The sequence below is a fragment of the Chlorocebus sabaeus genome, chromosome 20, assembly GCF_047675955.1.
Source record: "Chlorocebus sabaeus isolate Y175 chromosome 20, mChlSab1.0.hap1, whole genome shotgun sequence".
In the NCBI taxonomy this organism is placed as follows: domain Eukaryota; kingdom Metazoa; phylum Chordata; class Mammalia; order Primates; family Cercopithecidae; genus Chlorocebus; species Chlorocebus sabaeus.
Genome location: NC_132923.1, coordinates 37,556,123 through 37,579,514, shown reverse-complemented (window position 1 = coordinate 37,579,514; position 23,392 = coordinate 37,556,123). Strand labels below are relative to the sequence as shown.

The 23,392-nt window shown below is 38.3% G+C and overlaps 1 protein-coding gene across 10 annotated transcripts in view; it reads right to left on the bottom strand.

Moving 5' to 3' along the window:
* Positions 1 to 23,392, bottom strand: part of PLPPR5 (phospholipid phosphatase related 5) — a 339,870-nt gene that overhangs the window by 114,685 nt on the left and 201,793 nt on the right. For 7 of the 10 annotated variants that reach the window (XM_073008554.1, XM_037982692.2, XM_037982704.2 and 4 more), the window contains exon 3: positions 1,337 to 1,525. In XM_073008554.1, the coding sequence (XP_072864655.1) occupies positions 1,337 to 1,525 (189 nt within the window). Of the gene's footprint in view, positions 1 to 1,336; positions 1,764 to 23,392 lie in introns of those variants that run through there. The other 3 variants (XM_007977856.3, XM_007977858.3, XM_007977850.3) reach the window with 2 other exon arrangements.

The window sequence follows — 23,392 nt, the reverse complement described above, 5'->3', positions numbered from 1 at the left end:
TTCAAACTATTGTGCTAGAGGCAATTTGAAGTCAACTATTACAGGACATGTGATAAAGATACTTTAAGGTTATCAAGAAATTCCTTCATTTGTTCATTGAATTCTATTTTATGTGTTAGAAACTTTTCATTATTTTGCAAATAAATAAGTCATTGCTCCCAAAATAAATTTAAAAATGATGAATATCCAAACCTAATGGATTCAACAGACATTCTTAACATTCAGTTTACACATTTAGCTACTGAAAATAAAACTTCATTTTTCCTTTCTCCTTCATTTTCTTATTTCCTGGTTGTTATCTGCTGAGGGAGAGAGAGAGCGCGCATTACAGGAAGGGAACCTCCAATACTTTGTCAATTTTAAAGGAACCATAAAATACCAGGTTTTCTAAAGAAACACTAACAATTCTCCTAAGAATAAATATGTAGCATATTCACATATGTAAATTATAATAAAATTAATATTATGTGTAACTTATCCCAATAATTTCACATGTATATAAGTGAGAGGTGTGTGTGTGTGTATATATATATATATATATATACGTGCGTGTATCTGTATAGTCATTCCTTCTCTCTCACACACACATAGACTCAATAAATCCAAAAAGCATGTTCTGTGAGGTTCTAAGAGAAAAGGACTTAAACTGCCCAGGGAGCGGAGCAGCCTTTAAATAAATCTGAAGTGCTCTTGTAATTGAGGCACAGCTCCTGCTTTTCAGCAAGGCACTGGTGCTGAGGCCTCTTCATTTAGAAATTCTCAAATTCTTTTTTCAGATATTTGTTCCCTGGTCAGCTTAGTCCCATTGGCACCTTCATCTGAAAAGGAAGGAGGTGGTGAAATAGAAATACGTGCCCCGACTCGGGAAGCGGGAATCCCTTCCACACCCCAGCAACTGATCCCCTCTCTCCTCGCCGGCCCGCCAGCCGCTGCTCTTCTTCCAGGCGCAATAGGAGAGGAGGCAGTGAGTGAGGCAAGGCCACAGAGTGAATCGAATCAAGGTTCATCCCCAAAGCTCACCTCCTTTGCAACCCCGATCCCCACCCCTCACCACCTACGGCCGCTCTTCTCCTCCATCCCCCGCCCCGTCACCCAAAGCTGAAGCCACCGCGGGGGGTGCGGGGGTGCGGGGGTGGCGTGTGGGAAGAGCTGGGGGCTTCCTTCGCACCCACCCCTCACGCGCCCTAGAATGTCCTCTGGGGAAGGGGCTGCCCACAACTTGGAGGAAGTTAGAAGGCAAAACCTACCGCGCCCCAACCCTCCGCGGGGCCTCAACCCCGAAGGCGAGGGGCGAGAGAAGGGAGTCGGCGGCGAGAGAAAGCGCCCCGGGGCTTACCACGAGCACGGGGACCCCGGCGGCCAGCGAGTAGAGGAGCACGGGGGGCACGGCGCTGCTGTCCTCCGGGCCCGGGTAGGGCTTGCGGTAGGCGCTGTCGTGGCAGAAGAAGCCCTGCACGTTCACGGTGAACGTGTCCGTATACTCGAAGTAGTACGCCAGCATCACCGTCCCTGCCATGATCACCATCTGGAAATAGAGCATGCTGCTGGTGAGCGCCGCGGGCAGCAGGGGCATGCACGCCTCCCGGGCCGGGCCGAGCCGAGCCGAGCGGGCGGCAGACGCGGTGGGCCCCCTCCCCGGTCCGCCGAGGCAGCCACCGGGGGCGCGGCGGCGGGGGCGGCGGGAGGACTAGGCGCGGGAGGCGGGATGGAGCCGCTGGAGGAAGAGGCGGAGGCAGGTCCGGGCTTCGAGGCGCCGGCAGGCTGCAGAGGAGGCGGCTACCCCCGGACGAGCCCCCTCTCCCCTGCCCGCCCCCTGCCCGCCGCAAGCGCCGCCCGCCCCGGCGCGGGGTCGCGAGGGAGGGCGGGGAGTCCCGGGCGACGGGCAGCGGCCGCTGCGCCCCTGCACGAGACCATTCGAGAAGCGGCGTCGCTGGGTCAAGCCCCCTGGCCAGCCCGGAGGAGGCGGCTTGGGCGGACCGGGCGGCAGCCGGCGGGACAGCGGCACCTGTACCCCTCAGAGGGCGGACGCTGTGGGGCTGGAGAAGCTCCTCGCGGGGGTAAAATCAAAAAGGGGGGAGGGGAGGCAGTAGAGATGGAGCTTCCAGAAACTCTTCCGAGGCACCAGCTGAGCGGTTTAAGAAACCCGCACAACGCCTGGGAAAATGGTGCGTGAACGCGTCTTCCGAGCGCAAAGCCCACCAAGGCGCAAAGTGCCTATGCGGCGCCTCGAGTTTCAACCGGTGCGTCCAGCCTGCATTCCTCGAATTCCTTGACCCAGTCCGGGGCTGGAGCCTGGCGGTGGTTTCTAGGTGCTGTTAGAAAAATCTCAGGATTTTAGATTCGGGGTTTCTTTGCCTCCTCTGCAGCCTCCCAGGGCTTTGTGTATATATATATATGTGTATAAATAATAATAGAAATCATAGCCCAGTAGCTCCCGAAGCATCATCTCTTGTACAGCGGCCCCTTCCTGGATCCATGCATTCTCTTGCTCATCTTTTCAGTCTGTCTTTATTAGCTGCTTGTGAGAGGAGGCATTGCAGATTCCAGGCACTGAGCGGTCCCAGCCACCAGGGTAGGAAAAAGGACTATTTGCCTCATCTCGTTTTTTATTCCCTGAATTCCAGGGAACTGCAGGGATTCCTCAGAGGTCAGGATAAAGGAGAGGGAGACCAATGCTGGCTCACAGCACATGCATACAAAAATTCATACGTCCATGGGTGTCCACGCCTATGCGTGGGTATGTAACTAACTATGGAACTGCATATATGCAAGGAGCCCGTTCTGTCATGCCATGTGGGTCCCTGCTGCAAGCTTAGTCAGCAGACTCTCCAGGGGTCTTTCTTTGAGCCTCAGGCTGACACCCCTCTACTCCAGTGAGCGGGTAAGGAAGCATGAATACAAGCGAGAGGAGGAAAATATTTTTAGAACCCTGCCCTGCTCATTAAAACCTGGAATCACCTTAGCAGAGTTCTAGAATGTTGGTTCATTGTAATAGGCTGTAGCTTGATGAATTTTAGAGGTGGGCCTTTATCATCAGGAAAAACAAAACAAAACACTGTTGGCTTAAAAATCTGTTGAAATCTGGCAAATGATTGGTAGTTTTGGGATGGGATAGTAATGACAGTGTGAGTTTCTTATGCATACCTCACCCTCCGCATTGTTATAAACATAATTCCACAACTAATTACTTAGAGCTACAGGATAGACAACACTAAGCAATGTGTATAACAAGCAATTTTGGGCAGTGGGAGTAAGCTGTTCCAAAATGGACATGAGCAGCTTATATTATGAAAATATAACTACTACACAGATACACGTTTTAAGGCTTCATTAAGAAAATCATTATAAGACTGTAAGGGTATTTAAACTGCTACTCTGGTTCTAAATAGGAATCCCCCCAAACTATCTCATTCACTGAGGAATGCCCCTGAATGCCCCTGAAGTCTTGTTTATAGACATTTTTCCTGTTTTTGGAAGAATGATATTAATTTTTAAGGGTAACTCATTTCTTCAGTCTAATGAAAGTGTGCATTATTTTCACAATTAAGACTCATTGTAATGTGTTGTTAATGCATATGCAGTGCCCAGCACAGTACATGCAACACAGCAGAGTCCTTGTCCGACCTGTTCACTACTGTGTGCCCAGCATGAGCACTGCACTGTATTGCACATTATGGTTATTTAAGAAAAATTTGTCGAGTAAATCAATGAACTGGCTCCTCTAAGAACAATGGGAAACTGTTTTCACATAGAAAATTTGTCGAGGGTTAAGGAGTCAGAATCTGGATAAACACAGCCCACATACTTACATGGTCACACTGAAGTAGAAGGTGTAGGTTCAGCACAAGAAGAGTGACTCTGGTATTGCCTCAGTGCAAATGCTAGCTCTGCCACTTACCACTTCTGGAAGCCTGGGCATGATGCTTCAACTCTTTCTGCCTTAGTTTCATCACCAGGAAAATTGAGGTAATACTAGTACCTAATTTACAAGGTACCTATAAGGATTACATGATGCTAAGCTTATTATGTCTGGCACATTTAGTAAAATTTAATTTCTAGGCATAAATGTATCTAACCTACCTCAAGTAACTGAGGGCATTTCAACAACCATCACCAGTCACTTCCTTCTCATTTTATTGCTTAGAAAATGATTCTGGTTGAACCCATATTTTTGTAAGTATGCAAATATTTTTTATAGATTTGTGCACATTCTGGCTTCTCCTTCAAGTGCTATCCATCTCAGGAATAAGATATTATATTCCTTCAGAATTCTAATATCCCCTAATATTTGTCTGTTTTAGATGGTGAAAGAATGTTGTTGACTGATTCATGGTTGACTAACCACCCAGTGCTGAAATTCAAAGTTAATATTGAATCTTAACACATGTTATAAGGATACCAGTATTAAATTCACCTTCCATGAATATTTGAGCAGACTAGAAATTCATAGAAGTGGTTCAGGGTGGATGAAAGAGCATGTGAGTTATGTGCCCTTGGGCTAATTCCTTTACCTTTCTAAGCCTGAGCTTCTTTGGGGGCAAAAATGAAGTATTTTTTTTTTTTTTTAACCTTTGGGCTTATTTTGGCAATTAAATGAGAATATGTGAGCTGCCTGGTCCAAAGTAAGCACTTATTTAGGTGTTTCTTCACTTTATTTTCTATTAAGTCATTTAAGCTGATTCTTTTCCAAAATACATCTTTCCAGCTGCAAAGAATCCCTTGGAATCCTGCCTCAATTTTTACTTGTTTCTGGCTCTTTCTAGATGAAAAAAGCACTACTGATATTTAATCCTTTACAATCCTGCCTGAATCCTTAATTTCATTCTTAGGCACATCACTGTGCTTTCAAATGTATTATAGCTGTCAGTCTTAGCAAAACACTGTCTTCAAACTGTCCCTATCTCAGCTGCTACCAGCGAGAATAATCTAGGTTAACAATGTGGAATTTATAATTTTTATTTTCCAATTTCTCATCATTCAAATTATAGTTAGATGTGCATGACTTAACCACTCTCACTCCCACCTTGTTTCTCCACCATAAAACATGAACATGGTAAACGTTAAGACAAATCTTGGGAGGAACATTTATCAATTCCAACACCTCTCCTCTCTCCACCCCAATACTATATGCTCTAGTAAGAACTAGTAAGAAATAGTAAGGTGCTCGACTAGCTTGGGAAGATATAGTCCTCGTCCATATGGTTTATAACTCTTCTTCCACAGACAGAAGATGGACATACAAAAAGTCAAGGTGGAGGGGACCTTTATCTTGGTAGGAAGTACAAAGACAAACTGAATAGTCCTTGGATGGGCGAGGATTGAATATTTCTTGATGGCTTAGATAAGCGAATGTATTCTCCCTATTTAACTTTGAAAACCTAAGGTGCCTGCTAGAAGAGTACAGAACATCTGTACCTGGCTCCTCAAGATTATCTTCAACTGGGTCCTATACAACAAATATTTTATTGTTGAAAGAGCTAGATTGAGATTTTCCTCTAAGGGCCAAGGATTTGACTTTCATTGGTTTATAGATATAGTGTTGTTGGCAAAGACATACCTGAGCATTTAAAAAAAAAAAAATACAGAATGTTAAATGTTGATTTCCATGTGTTTCGGGTAAATAGTGCATAAGCCCAGACGTTCTCCTGAAATGTTCTCATTCCGTATGCAAAAACAGAAAAAAAATTATAGCTGAGATGGTGGAATATGAAGGATTGAGACAGTTTTACATAAGACAAACTAGGGAAGCATCTTCAAAAGAATAGATTTCTCCTTTAAACAACAACAAGAACAACAGCAACAACAAAACCTATACTCACAATGTCAAACCTGAGCTAGAGCTAGTTAAGGAGATTCAAGGGTGCACAAAGTTAGATGAGTTTGAACTAATGCGGAACTTTAAATATTAACATATAGATTGGTGGAAGATCTCATGAGGATAAATTTGGAAAGAGATTTTTTTTAATAGGCCAGGTAACTGCTTCCAGACTAAGTAAGAGTATCTGGTATTTTATTCTAAAATTATCTAAAAGCCTACAAAAGGCAGTATCTAGCAGCTTGTTATTGGACTGAATCTGGGGAATGAACAAATACACTAATCTACTAACTCCCAGACTACTTGATATGAGGAATGCCCCTGAAGCTTGAATAAGAGAAATAAGATGTAGAATCTGGTTAACTCAGGAAATGTTGTGCTTAAAGACATTCACATAAATTCAAAGATACAATATTCTGAAAGGCAATTTTGAAAAGGTAGAAATATTTGGGATTACACCCTTGACCTCTTCTTATTGATACCATATGGTATAAGATCCTTACAAAATGATTTCCAGTGTTTAATTTAGGACATAGCTGCTTTCTTAAGCAAACAGGAAGAAAAACAGCTAGGGTAGTAATTGGAGTGTCTGTCTTTGAATTTCCGGTTGTTATGGGATGTTTAATTCAAAGGCCAGATGCTTCTGACCTGGACAAGTTGTACTTATCTTGGGCCCACTGAGATGTCTTTAAAATGCCTTACTCTGTGTCTGTATTACAGCTTATTCTGTTCTACATTTCCAGTATTTTAAGTTTTCACTTTTAACACAGTTATCACAAACAAAAGGTATATTTTATTAGAGAATCCAGTTATATTTCACCGAGTGTACAGATATGAAATTAATGGACCAGGTGAAAAGAGCTAAAATAACATAAACTATTAAGGCTGGGAAAGAAATGAAATACTTAACTGATATGTAAGGGAACACTCCTATGTGAACATAACATTTTTAAATTATTAAGTTAGCAAAAGTTAATTGGAACATGCTCATAATGTTTACTGTGTAAACCTGGCAATTACTTAGTCTGTCTGAGTCTCAGTTTGCTCATCTCTAAAATTGGGTGAATGAATCTTAACTATGCAAAGATGTTGAAGGGCTTATATTTATAAAATGCTTCATAAATAGTAAAGCATTGGGAAGATCTGCATTAGAAAATACGTGATCAGGAAAAGAGAATGCTTAATCTATGTAGGTCCTGGGTTTTCTTCCCATCACTGGGTTCCAGTTCACAAAAACTCAGATTCATCACTGCCTCGTCTGTTTCCACATCTGTGAATATTGGATTGTTTACTATACGTTTTCATCATAAAAATACACATTGTTAAGTATAAATCCATGAGTCTATAAAATCAGAGGATGTTTCAAAATATTCAAATTCCCTGAGAATAACTTTAAACAATTACTAAGAAAAGTACGTAAGAGTGTGTCAGTGAAATATGGTGGTTAAATGCAAGGATTGGGGATTCAACAGATCAGAGTTTGTATCTTTGCTGCGTAGAATCGTGACTGTGGGATTTGACCAGGTCATTTCAGTTTCTCAGTGTCTACAGTGTCCTAAAATGAGGCTGATGTTTCCTGCTTCAGCGAAACGCTGTACCGAGCCTAGGCCATTCCTGATAGCCACTGCTCATTACTGCGATTGTTATTCATCACCACCCTGGTATAATTCTGCCACTGCTGGATCAGCAAACCTTTCCTTGATCCATTTGAAATTGTGGCAGCATTCCTGCAGAAGTGTTTTTGTAACTTCGTGTTTCTTGAAGACACTTGAAAGTCACTATTTGTGTTATGATAAATGAGGACCACTCTAAACTAAATCACACGTCCTGTTGATACTTTGAGAAACAAAAGTTCTTTAGCAGTGATACAGAACACACGGGGCAACTAAGCTGATGACAGCTGCAGGTTCTTTGTCAAAGCTTCAGACTGTGAATGCTCATCAGTATTTGCCTGGTTGTCCTTCAGTGTCCTGCACTAGGTAAATGACTGAAATAAAAATGTGGCAGAAACTAGGCAGTCAAAATCATTCTTTATGTTAATACTTGGACCATAATCAACTCTTAATTTGCATCCTTAAAAAGTGGGATCAAGAGCAGATGAACGAATCAAGGTTCATAATCTTGATGAATGAAAACCTGATTTATTCGTAACTGGACCCCCTGCCACATTGGAAGCCTCAATTAAATGGAGAAGATTTAATAGTATTCTGCACACCACTTTTTGGAAGATAAGTAAACCAAAACTAATGCTGTTACACCTCTTCAGTAAACTGGATATAGTTGTGAGGGTCAGAAATTTGTGAGTAAAATAGCACTCCCCTCCTTTCTGATGTATAGTAGTCACTAAATAGTCTTGTTTAAAGAAAAATAAACATATATCAGGCACTTTTTTACGAAAGGCCCAGAGTTTACCCTACCATCAGCACTTAAAAAAAATCAATCTTCTACATCTTGTTCTGCTACAGTAATGAACAGTAAGAACTGAGCATTAGAATAATGACCCCTATGTCAGACCGTCAAAGATAAATGCAGTATATTCAGCATGTTTTGATTACTAATTTAAGAGTCCTGACAGAAAAGAGGGTTTCTATTAATAAAAGCTGTAGTTCCTCAGGAAACCCTCTTTTATGAGACTTTTATGAAGTTAATTGAGTTTTTACTATTTGTGTTCTGCTATCTTTATTAGAGATCTATATAAGCCTAAAGATGTATTAAAGCAAGTCATCAGTGACTAAAAAAAGAAGTGGAAATATTTTGTACTTATCCATTAATTAAACATGTAAAGCATCATTATACATTAAAGCATTGGTTATAATGGCTGATTGATATAATAATGAAACATCTTTAGAAATACTGATACAATAACAGTGATATTCAGAAAAGTAAACAAAACAATATTCACAGTGATATGCTTCTCTTCCAAATACTTGCCTTGACTTTCTTTCCAAATGATTTTGTTTAATTTCACAGTGGTATAGTATATAAATACTTATTGTTAATTATTGTTATTTTTGGGAAAGAATCTTGCTCTGTAACCCAGGCTGGAGTGCAGTGGTGTGATCATGGCTCACTGCAGCCTTGACTTCCTGGGCCCAAGCCGTCTTCCTACTTCTGTCTCCTGAGTAGCTAGTAGCAGATATGCACCACTACGCCTGGCTTATTTTTTGACATTTTTGTAGAGAGGACATCTGACTCTGTTGCCTAGGCTATTCTTGAGCTCAAGCTCAAGAACTGTCCTGAGTTCAAGCTATCCTCCTGCCTTGGCCTCCCAAAGTGCTAGGATTACAAGTGTGGGCCACTACATTTGGCCTAAATAATTATATCTATGTATATTTTTTGAGGTGGAGTTTTGCTCTTATCGCCCAGGATGGAGTGCAGTGGCGTGATCTTGGCTCACTGCAACCTCCACTTCCCAGGTTCAAGTGATTCTCCTGCCTCAGCCTCCTGAGTAGCTGGGATTACAGGCGCACGCCACTACACCTGGCTGATTTTTTTTTTTTTTTTTTTTTTTTGTATTTTTTAGTAGAGATGGGGTTTCACCAGGTTGGTCAGGTTAGTCTTGAACTCCTGATCTCAGGTGATCCACCCATCTCAGCCTCCCTAAGTGCTGGGATTACAGGTGTGAGCCACCGTGCCAGGCCAATAATTATTATGTTTTTAAAGTTAAAATTTTCCATGACTTAGTATCTTCCAATTCGACAATTAAGATGTTATTTTCTTTCCTTAATGAAAATTACATTCCTTGCTTATAGTTGTAAACTCTTGGGGAGAATATAGACCCATAATTTGGTAATCCATTCAAGTATGATGAAATTTAGGGCAGAGTTTTCACCATCACCAAAATAGCATTCTGAAAATCATCTGAAATTTTTATGGAAAAACGCCCTTGAGACAATTGCTGCGATTCGTCCACTTTTTAATTCTTCATGACAGAATACCTCGTTCAAAGCAGACGATTAGGAAACTAGACAGAGCATGAAGGAAGGTCTGTTTTTTGTAAGTCTGTTATCATTCTCAAAGACAAGAAGAGCCAGAAGTGAACCTTGGATTGAGCTACAATTTGAATCCCATTCATCTTAAACTAAGAAACCAGTCCCAAAGTAATTAACTAATTGTCTGAGGTCACGTAACTACAGAGCAAGGAAGAGAACCTCTTGGTTTTCTAATTTCCAGTTTACTTTATTACTGTTATTATTTTCAGCAAGACAAAGTCCTGTTTTTATCATAATCAAGTAGCTTAGTTCTCTGGACTGAGTGTATCTGTATCTATTATATTTAACTCTGTCTAAATGACTTTGTATGAGAAAGGATTCCAAGCATGTCCTATATCTAGGTTCTCTGAATCTTAGTCCAGATGTTCTTCTACTGTAAAATATTGCTTCTTGGCCAGGTGATGTGCCTCACACCTGAAGTCCCAGCACTTTGGGAGGCAGAGGAAGAAAGATCACTTCAGCCCAGGAGTTTGATACCATCCCGGGCAACATAGCAAGACCTCATTTCTATAAAAAATAAAAATAAAAAAAAATTAGCTGGTCATGGAAGTGTGTGTCTATAGTCTCAGATACTCTGGAGGCTGAGGCGGGAGGATCGCTTGAGTCCCAGGAGGTTGAATGCAGTCAGCCATGATCGTACCACTGCATTCCAGCCTGGATGACAGAATGAGATATTGTCTCAAAAAAAAAAAAAAACAAAAACCTTCTTTATGTATCTACCTGATTAATATAAATGTTAAGGAATAAAAGTTTATGTGGAAAATTTCAGTTTGCATAATGGGCCTAACAACAACGTGTGTTTTTGGTTGAGAGAAATAAATGAGAGAACATATACAAATATACTTTGTAACTTGCGTTACAAAGGGATCTGCCACAGGTGTATTTGCAGTTTCACTCTTAAGCCTTGTTAACTGTTAGGAAACACATCGCTAATGGTGGCATTTCAGGAATGTGGCAAAGTGAATTTGGGGCAGAGTGGACAAAATACATGATAAGCACAGGACTTTCGTGGGCTGTTACAGCATGCAGCACAGAGACCTCAAGACATTTCAAGCTTGAGTCTGCAGACTTTTAAACCTAACATATTTGTAATTCTACAAGAGCATAAAATTACTCTTTTGGAAATAGAAATGGAAGTTACTCTTGAGTGATACAGAGTTTTCATTTTGGTGTTCAGTGGACCTGCAGATGAGGCTGTAGGTTTGAAGAGTAGGTGCCCCTATATCCCTTTAATATTTGATAATCTGTCTTGGTTACCTAACCCGGAGATTAGAGGAGAATTGGGTGTAGACACCTGTATCAGTCTCCTCAAGCTGCCATAACAAAATAACAACAGACTGTAAAAAACATAAATGTATTCTCTCATGCTTGTGAACACTGGGCGTCCAAGACAAAGATACCCATCAGGATTGGTTTCTGGTGAGGCCTCGTTTTCTGGCTTGTGGATGGCTGCCTTCTTGCCCTGTCCTCACATGGTCTTTCCCTCTGTGTGTGCACAGAGAGACATTGATTTCTGCTGTTGCTGCTGCTTATAAGGACGCCAGTTGAACCTGATTAGGACCCCAACCTTATTTCCTCTTTTAACCTTAAATTACCTCCTTAAAAACCCTGTCTCCAAATACCATTTCGTTGGAAGTTAGGGCTTCAACACATGAATTTAGGGGGATACAATTTAGTTTATAACAGCTTCCGGAGTAGCTTAGATTCTACTTGGGAGGGTGTTACACACTAAATTCTACTTAAAAGAACCCACAGCTCTCCTAAGTCAACATCTTGGGATGTTTTATTAGGTTGAACCATGTGAAGTTGCCATTTCTTTAGGTGAAAAAGACTTGCTCACTGACAACTTTAATTGCACCAGTCTATACAAGGTCATGTAGGTATGCTTTATTGCTGAACCATCTAGGTGATTTCATAAATTATAACATTGAGAAATAAATCATATGTACTCATTTTTAATGATGTCATGCCTCCCAGTCTGACAGATTTGAACAAGTGTGAGACAAAGTTAATTTTTATTACCTCATTATAAAAGTCAAAAAGCATGAATTAAAACCGAATTAATGGCACATAACTTTAATGATTTATTTGGCAAAACAACTCCACTAAAACCCTTTTCAGTGTGATTTTCATACTATAAATATTGATGATGAAGGTCACTCTTACTCACTTACATATAGTCAGAAGTAGGAAATGGCAAAATATGAGGAGTCTGGAATAAGCACACTCATATTTTTTATCTTTGGATTAGAAATTTAATTGCATCTTCTTGCTTATACTGATAAAGTCATACGCTATGCTTCAGGAATTGCAACAAGTCAATTACTGACAAGTGATGCGGTCCAGTATCAACTGAGATAAGGATGCTTAGAAATGAGCTTCATCAGAAGACTTTCCTAATGCTGTCTGGACCACCCAAGCCTTTTTTGCACTTAAGTTTTGCTTCCTTCTTTCTAGTTGGATATGACTGCATGAAAAGGAACAGAAAAAACTTGTGTCAATCATTTATCAGCATCAGATTACATGGTGTCACCAGTTCTGCTGGTTATATTTCAAACAGATGTACCAAATTCCTGGCCTCTGGGAACTCACTCCATAAGATGACCTTGTACTAGAAAGTCATGCTACCTGGTGTTTTGCACTTGTATAGAAACCTACTTGTTAAGAATTTATGATATGCAAAGATCTCTATTATGCATAGTACTATAGATTATCTCTGGTCTGTTAACAAAATCATTCATAAAAATGTCAGTATTAAGAGTTTCCACACCTATAAATCAGGATGATGACGATTTCTAAACATACACCAGGCTACCTCAACTTTATGACAGATGGGGGGAGAGATAGACGTGTTTGGCTATTTACTCTGTGCCAGACACTTTACATGCTTTAATTTTATATAATTATTTTGAAAATCGTATGAAAGTAATATCATTACTCTCTGCTTTGCAAATTTTGAGGGTTCGAGTACTTTCCTACTTGCCCACAATTCATAAGTAGCAGAATTGATGTTTGAATCTAGATCTGGGTAGTTCCCAAGGTATTTCTATTGCATCATATTGACAATTTTTAATATGTTATACCAATTCCAAAAATACCATTATATGTATTCAACAATATATTTGAGTAAACAAGCTGTGATATATCCATATAACAGAATACTAATGAACAATAAAAGAGGGACGGGCGCGGTGGCTCAAGCCTGTAATCCTGGCACTTTGGGAGGCCGAGATGGGCGGATCACAAGGTCAGGAGATCGAGACCATCCTGGCTAACACGGTGAAACCCCGTCTCTACTAAAAAATACAAAAAAATAGCCGGGCGAGGTGGCAGGCGCCAGTAGTCCCAGCTACTCGGGAGGCTGAGGCAGGAGAATGGTGTAAACCTGGGAGGTGGAGCTTGCAGTGAGCTGAGATCTGGCCACTGCACTCCAGCCTGGGTGACACAGCGAGACTCCGTCTCAAAAAAAAAAAAAAAAAGAAAAGAAAAAGAAAAAATACTCCGTAATTTGGATGAATCTCAAAGACATTATACTTCAGGAAAGAAGCCAGTCTCAAAAGGTTATGTACTGTACTGTTCTGTTTTTATATCATTCTTTAAAAGACATATCTGTAGTGACAGAGAGCAAATCGGTGGTTCCCAGGGCTTTGGTGTGACTATGAAAGAATATCACGAGGAAGTTCTTTGGACTGATGGAACTGTCTTGCATCCTGGTTGTTATAGTGATGATCTGAACTGTATACGTATTATAATACATAGACCTGTATACCAAAAACATCAAGGAAAAAGAAATATCTGAAACATGGAAAAAGAAGAAAGGATGACAGTATACTAAAGCTTCCAATATTTTTATGGTTTTATTTTTACACAGAAGGTGACGTGTTTTGTGAGAGTCTTTAGTCCCATATGGACAGATACATATTCTGAGGTATCTGCGTTTGGAAGATGATAAAACGTGATGCTTAGGAATAATGGAGACTGACATGTAACAGTCTTTTGAAGTTGGTATGTACTGTGTTTATCCTAAGGAGTATGGTGGACACCTCAGTCAACAAATCAATGCATTAAGAGCAGATTCCATCCAGTAGCCAGAGAGAACTTAGATAAGTCCTTAAATTCCATAGTTCCTTCCCAGGATAGTCAGTGGGTGGCAGGTATAGGCACCCTGTCTCGGTGATTAGGGAGACTGTACCGATTCCTATGGAGAACAAGGGGCTAGGAAAGAGGCATTGGAGGGGAACAAAACACATTTGTGTCAGTCGAACTTAGAAAGTGGAGTTTGGCAGGATGCTGGGGCTGGTGAGGGTGGGTAGAGTGCCAGAATCCAATCTGGCCATATCAGATAGTAGGTCACCCTCTGACCACATCCACTGACCACGTCCACTACCTGAATCTAACAGCTTATTCAGAATTAGCTTAGGAACTTGCATCTTTAAAGGTTAATGACGGAGGCTTGGGGGAAAAAGCTGGCTCTTTAAGTGGTTTACTTGTAGCTTCATAGGGTTATTGAACCTTCCCAAGGGTTCAGGAATGCTATTAAATGAGTTCATGTATGTGAAGAGTACTATAAACATTAGGGTACCACACAGGAGTTAGTCATTATTAATCTTGAAATTGGGAGACTGACTCAATGGAATACAGTTAACTAAAGGATTAACATCTGTAAGGTAACCAAAATACCAAATGCTCAGTCTTTCAAGTTTTTACACATGCATTTCAGGTAAACATAATCCATATGTGCTTGTACATTGTGTAAATATTCATATTGCATATTAGCAAACACATATAAATGAGTTGAAAATTGTGACTTTCTCAGTAAAACCGTAGTAGCTCATCTTGATTAGAAGATTACCCTTTCAGAAAAACCATTAAAATGCAAATATATTAAATAAATCAAATTTGAGGGGGTCAAATTTTCTGGGGACATACAATCTTTTAGCAATATTGCATCTCTACAAAATTTCCATCTGAATTGTACTAATGATGTGCAGACTGAGAGTGCAATGAAAGAAAAATGTTTAAGACTATGGGCTTGAGCTGTACCAGATGTTATATGTTCTGACAACTAAATCAAAAGGAGATGGATAAAAAAAATCTTTGCACATACTTTATATATATTTGGTAGGAGAGATACACTCTATAATAAATAATTCACAGGGAAAATAAAATAAGTGTGTATTATTTTTAATGAAAACAATTCACGTATATCAAAATATTAAGTATATTTACAGCATTATGCCAATATTTTTATGAGGCACACTGAGTAAAGGCCTGAGTTCTGTTTTAACAATGACTTTTTCAGGCAAAGCCCCTCTCCACCCAACTGATTCACAAATGTTATATTCAGAGATGTATGTTCTGACAACAAAATCAAAAGAAGATTGATAAAAAATCTTTGCACACACTTTTTATATATATGTTAGGAGAGATATACCCTATAATAAATAATTCACAGGGAAAATAAAAAAGTGTATGTTATTTTTGACTAACATAATCATATATATCAAAATATTAAGCATATTTACAATATTATGCCAATATTTTTTACAAGGCATACTGAGTAAACGCCTGAGTTCTGTTTTAACAATGACTTTCTCAGGCGAAGCTCTGCTCCATTCTACTGATTCACAAGGGACACTGAGGAGGTCACCTTTGATGTATCTGTGGCTACCAGGCTTCTCAAATGAAAACGACGATTTAGGCTGAGATAGTAAACAGCTATTTTGTCATCATCAGTGTCTTGTTTTGCTGAATGCTTAGTCTTATCCTTTTGAAGTCATCCAAGCAGGATTGTTCAAAGCCACTCTCTGAGATAACCCACTGCAGAGGAAGTCTGACAGACTCTCAGAACAATAGTTGTTGTTGTCTTGTTGTGTTCTGTGACTTCACCTTTTTTAACCCTGACAGGGCTCCCAAACTTTGCTGCTCATTGAAATCGCCTGAGGAAATTTAAAACTCTTGCTGCCCAGGTCACACCCTATACCAATGAAATCAGAATGTATGTGGGTGGGAGCTAGGTAGTCACAGTTTTTAATAATCCCCAGGTGATTTCAATATGTAGCAAAGTTTGGGAACCACTGCTTTATGGCCAATCTGATATAGAGTATAGTGCCTGACACAGCCAGCACAGCACTTGTATTTGCAGAATAAATCAAAGAATCTAGCCTCAGGATAAAAAGACTTCTAGCTGTTGCAACCTTCTAGTCCTGCACCCATTCTTGCTGTAATTTCCCCAACATTCAGTCTCTCAGATAATTTGTATACAAATGTTAAACCTCATTAAATATGGATGTTCAAATGAAAATAATAACACTACATTACTTTTAAATTATTGGATTACTAAAGATATATGCAATGATAAAAACCCATGTGAGTGAGAATGTGCTGAGATGAATATTTTCATGCACTATTTGTAGTACAGCCTTGTTGGAAAGCTATTTGGTGATAGTGACAAAAACTGGCTTCTTGACCCAGTAAGTCTATATTTTTAAATCTGTCCTAAGAAAATAATTGGGACCTATGAAATTAAATTATGGTTTAACCACACGATTTACATCATAATGAAATGGAAAAATTTTAATGTCCAGAAACAGAGCATGGTTGAATAAATTGTGGAATAGCAACTCAGTAGTAGATCATGAAGCAACTAAAAATATTATCAAAAAAACTTCTAAGAACACTGAATGAAAATCTTTTATAAGAATTAGAATTAGACTTTTATTCTCTTTTTCTTTTTCTCTATTTTCCACATCTTTCTTTAGAAAAAAAAATCACATTCATAGTGGAAAAACATAACAAAATGATATTGCTAAGAAGGTCATAACATAGGTCTAAATTGACATTTGAAGCCAAGATGATGGTGCCTAAAATAGGAAATAAATTGCGTTTTGCAAGGGATTTCTGCCTGTGAAAGGCCCAGTCTTGTTTAGCTCTGTCACAATTACACAAGTACTATCGGGGTTTAGGGGCAGTGCCCTCACGCAATGATCTGGATTGGTTAGGGAACATTTCACAGAGAAGGGAGGATTTGAGTGGAATCAATTGGTTTGAATTTTAGTAAGAGGAAAGATTTTGGCAGGAGTTTGAAAACCTCAAAACTTTGAATAAAGAAATGAAAGGCAGAAGTGAGATAGATGTGTTTGCAAGGCAAGTGGAAGATTGACTTAGCCAAACCAATCAGTGTTAGGAAGAAGTGGAAAACTATTTTCGACAAGGAGACTGAACCCAGATGCTAGCAAGCTTTAGCAGAACAGATCTAATAGTTTGGGCTGTATCCTAAAAATAATGGGAAGCCATCTAAACTATTTGATCAGGAAACAGATAAGATTAAAACAGCACCCCGTGATGATTATGTGGACATTGGTATGTATAATAATTCACAAGGTGAAGGGATAGGAGGCACGCATACAATCAATTGGGAAACAAAGGTAGTGATCCAAAAATGCAAAAGTGATCTTTTGAAAATTCAATCTGATCAGGTCACCCCTTTGTTTAATCATGTCGATAACTTTCTTTTATTTCAAAATAAAGAAAATATTTCTTAACATGTTGTACAAGGCTCTACATAGCCTCTCCCTACCTCTCCAGTTTTCTGACTCTGTACCATGTTCTCCCAAATCAGCACTTAGCTTCTCGCAACCTGTCTTCACCATGCTACCTCCAATTATAAGGCATCTGCACATGTGGAGTGTGACCTAGAGTGTTCTGCTCTGCTTTCTTTGTCTAATTAACTCCTACTCATACTTTACATTTCAACTTGAGTGTCACTTCCCAGAGAAGTTGTTTCCCACCTCCCTAATCTTCTGATTATAGGCTCACATAGCACTAAGTGTCTTTGAGACATTGCAGTTGTCTGTGTTGAGTCTACACATTTGTTTGGGCTACTATTTGATAACTCTTCATTCACTTTTCTAAGCCCCATGAAGGATGAATTGATGTACCTTTCTTTTGTATCCCCACTGCCTAAAAAATGTTCTGACATTTGGTATGTCCTTAATCAATAGCTGTTAAATGAATGCATGACAAATAAAAAGTGGAATAGGATGGCAGAAGTACAAATTGGAGAGAAAGGAGAAACACGAGAGATATTTTAAAAGAAGAACCAATGGAACAAAGAAGAGTGATGAATAAAAGATGATGCGAATGACGATTACTGAAGAGTCATAGTGCCGCTGACCAAAGCAGAGGGGAGCATGGGGGTAGGGGATGGAGAGAGAGAGAAGGCAGTTTTAATAATGGAAAGTTTAGACACACATAATGACTTGGAGATACAGACTTGGGAATTATTTACATAAAATGATGATCAAAACATAAAAATGGAGAATATCCCACACTGTGTATGTACACATGGCTTCATATTTCCTTGTGTAGAGACTTCTACTAGAGTCCTATTCATGGTGTCTTCCTCATTTCTGCCCAAGTGGGAGCAGTGATTTACCTTACTGGGAGTGACAGTGACATACATTGGTTCACATTTTTCCACTAGACAAATGTTATTTACTTAAAAGATGAAAGATCCAGAGATATGTCCCCTCTTTTTGTGGGGAGGCAGCAATTCTGAGTATATATGTCTGCCCCACAGATCTATTTTGTTTCCTTGAGTAGTTTCTTTCAATCTTGGAGCTTGGACTAAGAGGGGAGGCAGAGGATGTTAACATTCCTTTTTAGTCACGGGTCTAAAGAAATAGTTAATATACCTTTGCTGATCTGCTATGTCTAATTTTGTAATTAGTTTAAAATTATTTGGTAGGCCTGGTACAGTGGCTCATGCTTAAAATCCCAGCACCTTGGGAGGCCCTAGTGGGAGGATCTCTTGAGACCAAGAGTTCAAGACCACCCTGGGTAACATAATGAGACCCTGTCTCTACAAAAAGTATTTTTGAAAAATTAATTGAGCACAGTGGTGTACGCCGGTAACTCATGCCTGAAGATGAAAGGCCGACCTAAAGTGTTCCATCTCCAGGACACATGTCCTGCCCTCCCTTGCCTCCGTCTGCTTCCCGAACCACCCCTTTTTATTCCCTTTTCCTTTGGAAAAAATAGCAAGAATACACACAGTTTTATTTTTATTTTTTAGCAGCTAAAATATCTTATGAATATGACTCCTTTTAAAAGAATCTTATGTCAGAGCAACTAAAGTTATGCCAACTTCACCGATTGATCCAATGCCATGTTTTGAGACTGAAATAAGTCACGGGCACATCAAATCAGCATAGCATGGGAAAAAGGCAAAGGAGAAAATTAATTTCACGAAGTTTTTCATGTGGTCTAGCACTTGTCAGTGAAAATTAAGAATGTGTTATGGGCCCTACCTTTTTTTTTTTATGAGAAAATGTTAAAATGTTTCAAATATGCAGTAAACAAAAGGCAAAAGCAATGTAATCATTGATGAGGTTACATATAAAACATTTTATTTATTAATGATAAAGTTATATGTAACTTTATCTGAAAACAAACACTATTTCCTCTTTAATTTAGCTCTGTTATCAAAATCTTTCTTTTAGATCATAGAGTAAGTTACATATTGGTTTCATATAAAACCTTTATATTGAATAATGATTTTCTTCAAGCAATTTGAAGCACAGAAAAATAAACTGTATTAACAATGAACTTTCATTTGTTTTTATTTTTAAAAATAAGAAAATTGAGTTATAAAAGGAGTAAGATAATTCAACAATTTCCCCATAATCAATGAGTTAGTCTCAATTGAAAATGAGTTTCTTAAAATTCATAAGAAGACTGAGATCCATAAAATAATGAATAAACAGTCATAGTGGGGTGCCGATTACTTTCAGGACGTGATAATAAGAGCTATAACTTATATGTCTCTTACATGGGAGGTACTGTACTAATCAACCTATTTTTTGTACTATTATTAGGAAACATTTCAAACCTTCCAAAAAATACAGAAATAATGTCTTAAAAGAATCCCAGTGACATCCCATAACTAAGTGATGTTAGTTCGGATGTTTATCCCTTCCAAATCTCATATTGCAATGTGACTGCCAATATTGGAGGCAGGGCCTTGTGGGAGGAGATTGGATCATGGGGTCAGCTCCTTCATTAATGGTTTAGCACCATCCCCTTGGTGATAAGTGAGTCCTCCTTCAGGTAATTCATGGAAGATCTGATTGTTTAAAAGAGTCTAAGGCCTCCCTCTGTCATATTCTTGCTCCTTCTTTTGCCATGTGATATGCTGGTGCCCCTTTGCCTTCCACCATAATTATAAGCTTCCTAAGCCTCTCATCAGAAGCAGATGCTGACACCATGCTTCCTGTACAGCTTGTAGAACTGTGAGTCAAAATATGCTTTTTTCCCTTATACATTACCCCCACTCAGGTATTTATTTATAGCGACTCAGAAATATGCTAATACAGTATTTTTAACAACTCTGCTTAAAAAGTCATGGAAACTTTCCAAAATGTATATAATTAGAGAATAGTATAATAAGCTGTCCTGTTCTTACTGCCCATCTGTGATAATTATCATGTTGTAATCAATCTTGCTTTATCTTTACCCTCATTCTCCGTTTCCCCCAGATTATTTGGAAGCAAATCCCCAACCTGTCTTGTCATCCACAAATAGTTCAGTATATATTAATTAATCCACAAATAATTCAGTATATATGCAATGTAAGCATATATGTTTACATATGCTTTTAAAAAATAAAAATAAAATAATAACTATTAAATATTCAATATCCAGTCAGTATTCACATTTCCCCATTGTCTCTTTTCTAAATAGGTTCTTCAAATAAAGAACCAAATAAGGCTCAGATTTTGCAACTTCTATATTAATTTATAGGTTCCTCTTCCATATGTTTTTCCCTTGCAATTTATTTTAAACATTAATCATTTAAACCATAGAGTCGCCTGTAATCTCAGCACTGTGCGAGGCCAAGGCAGGTGGATGACTTGAGCCCAGGGGCTTTAAGACCAGCCGGGTCAACATGGTATAACCCCATCTCTAAAAAAAACCAGAAATTGGCCAGGTGTGGTGGTGTGTGCCTGTAGTCCCAGCTACTTAGGAGGTTGAGGTGGGAGGATTGATTGAGTCTGGGAGGTCAAGGCTGCAGTGAGCTGTGATCATCCATTTACATTCCAGCCTACATTTACATTCCAAGCAACAGAGAAAGACCTTGTTACAGAAAGAAATAAGAATTTTAAAAAATTGAAAATAAGCGATAGAGTCCCCACAGGCTAGATTTTGATAATTGCAACCTGATAGGGTTGATTGACATGTTCCTTTGTCCCCTGCATTTCTATGTATTAAAAGATTAATCTAGTGTTTGGTATTTTTTTTTCCAAAAATACCTCATAGGCATTGGCATGTACTTTCATTAGGAAATACATAACATGTTTTGTTTTGTTTTTCTCTATTACTGATATTATCCACCATGGATGATTATCTCTTAGATCTGTTTATTCTTTTAGGGGTTGAAAAATGTTGAAATTTTATTTTTATCATTCATTCCTCATTTATTAACTGTAGTACATATATAAAGAGAAACTTCACCTAATCAATGATTTATTCAGTAGTACAGTTTATGTAGTAAAACAGGATAAATTTTTCTTTAGCTCCCTTTTAGTGTAAAAAGTGAGTTGGTTCCCTAGCATCCTGCAAAGGTGAACAATCTAGATATTAATATATTTTATATAATATTTGTATATATATTTCATGATATATAAATTTTAATATATTGCATACATTGTATATATTAATATAACAGATTATGTTATTAGTATTTAATGTATTTTATATTACTTATACATCAATTATATAATTATATATTATTAATATATAATATATTTTATAGTTATAAATCTATTAATTTAAAGGCATTTAATATATTTCAATTCATTATGTTGTTATTCTTGACACTCTGGTTATTCACTTTTTGGCCAGTAGAAGCCTCTTCAATTGATTTCCTGTATCCTTTTCACAGAACTATAATTACAGTATCACCATTAGCTTCCTTCTGGTATAAGATGTAGCAGTTATCTTATATATATTTTGTCTCAGAACTAGAACTAGCTATTTTTCCAAGGTGCTTTGGTTCCTTTTAGGGGGAAATGGCATTTATTTAGAGACCAAAATCTGGTCAATAGGGTTGCCAATTGTAACCTATTGGCTGGCCATTGTTTCCAGTTCTTTTCAGTAGAAAGAACTAGATTTTTTTTTTCTTTCAGAGAAAATATGCCACTAGTTTATACTGACGTTCCAATTCACAGTCAAGAATACAGGATTTGTGCTTAATCTCTTTAATTTTACATTTGTACTTTCTCTCATGCTGAAAATCCTGCTTCACAAGGATATCAACATAATTATGCATCTGTTTATCACACATCACACAAATAACAGACCAACAACATCGACATTACCACAAATAATATAATCATTGAAAAGAGTTAAGTGTTTTTATTGTTGTCCTTTTTCCCACAACAGTGGGGCAGTTTTGTCTGCTTGATTGGTTTTAAGCTATTTGCCACTAGAAATATAGAGACAAATAAATTCCTGTGTTTTAAAGTTATTTTAAATAGTTCCTCTCTATGTAGTTATGTCACCAACTTGAAAAATAGTAAAGTTCATTTGTTTCATTTTGCTTTTAAGTTTTAGTGATTATATTTTTTCTTCAAAATACATTATAGCTACATAAACTATTGACAATATAATTTGGAAGCAAATTCTTCTTTGGTCTGACCTTGAGATGACAGCAACCCTAGCTGACATTTTGATGGTAACCTTGTGAGAGACCCTGAGCCACAGTTAAGCTGTGCCTGAATCAGTGACCTATGGAAACTGTAAAATAATAAATATGTATTGTTTTTAGCTGCCAAATTTGGGGATAGTTTGCTACTGGCCAACAGATTACTAATATACTGCATTTATTTTCTTGGTTATATGTTTAGCCCAGTTTTTTTATAAAGTTGCTGGTACTTTTCTATTTTTCAAGGCTCTTTATATGTTAGGGCTATTATGTTACTACATGTAATATAAGTATATTCCCAGTTTGAAATTATTTCATTTTTATGTACTCACATTTTTAAATCTTTTCTCTACTTTTTCTCAATCTTGAAAACAATGAAGTTTTCCCAGTACTAATGTATCCATTCTAGTTTTTGTATGTCTTTATTCATTACATTCTGGCCTTTCACCCATTTGGAATTTATCCACAAGTTGCAATAGCATAAGACGGTAAAACATTATATAGCTTAGGCAGCCTGGTACAGTAGAATCATAATGAAAATTAAAAAGATCTGGGTTTGATTCCCAGCTCTGCTTTTATAAGCCTTGTAACCCTGGGCAAGTTATTTAACATCTGTGAGCTTCAGGTTCCACATCTCAAAAATGAAGTAAAATAAATTTACAGTGTGGGGCATAGTGTTTAGATATTCATTCTATTTTAGTTGGTGCTAAAATTATTGCTCTTATTCTATTTCAGTTGCTGATAATATTGCTCTTATTGTTAATATACATTTTGTGACTCACCTATGTTTGCATTAAACCTATGGGTAAAGCTAAACTGCAGTTTGCTGACCACTAACCAAGCCCCAGCTTTCACAAAGTTTGTCTGCATCTGGGAACT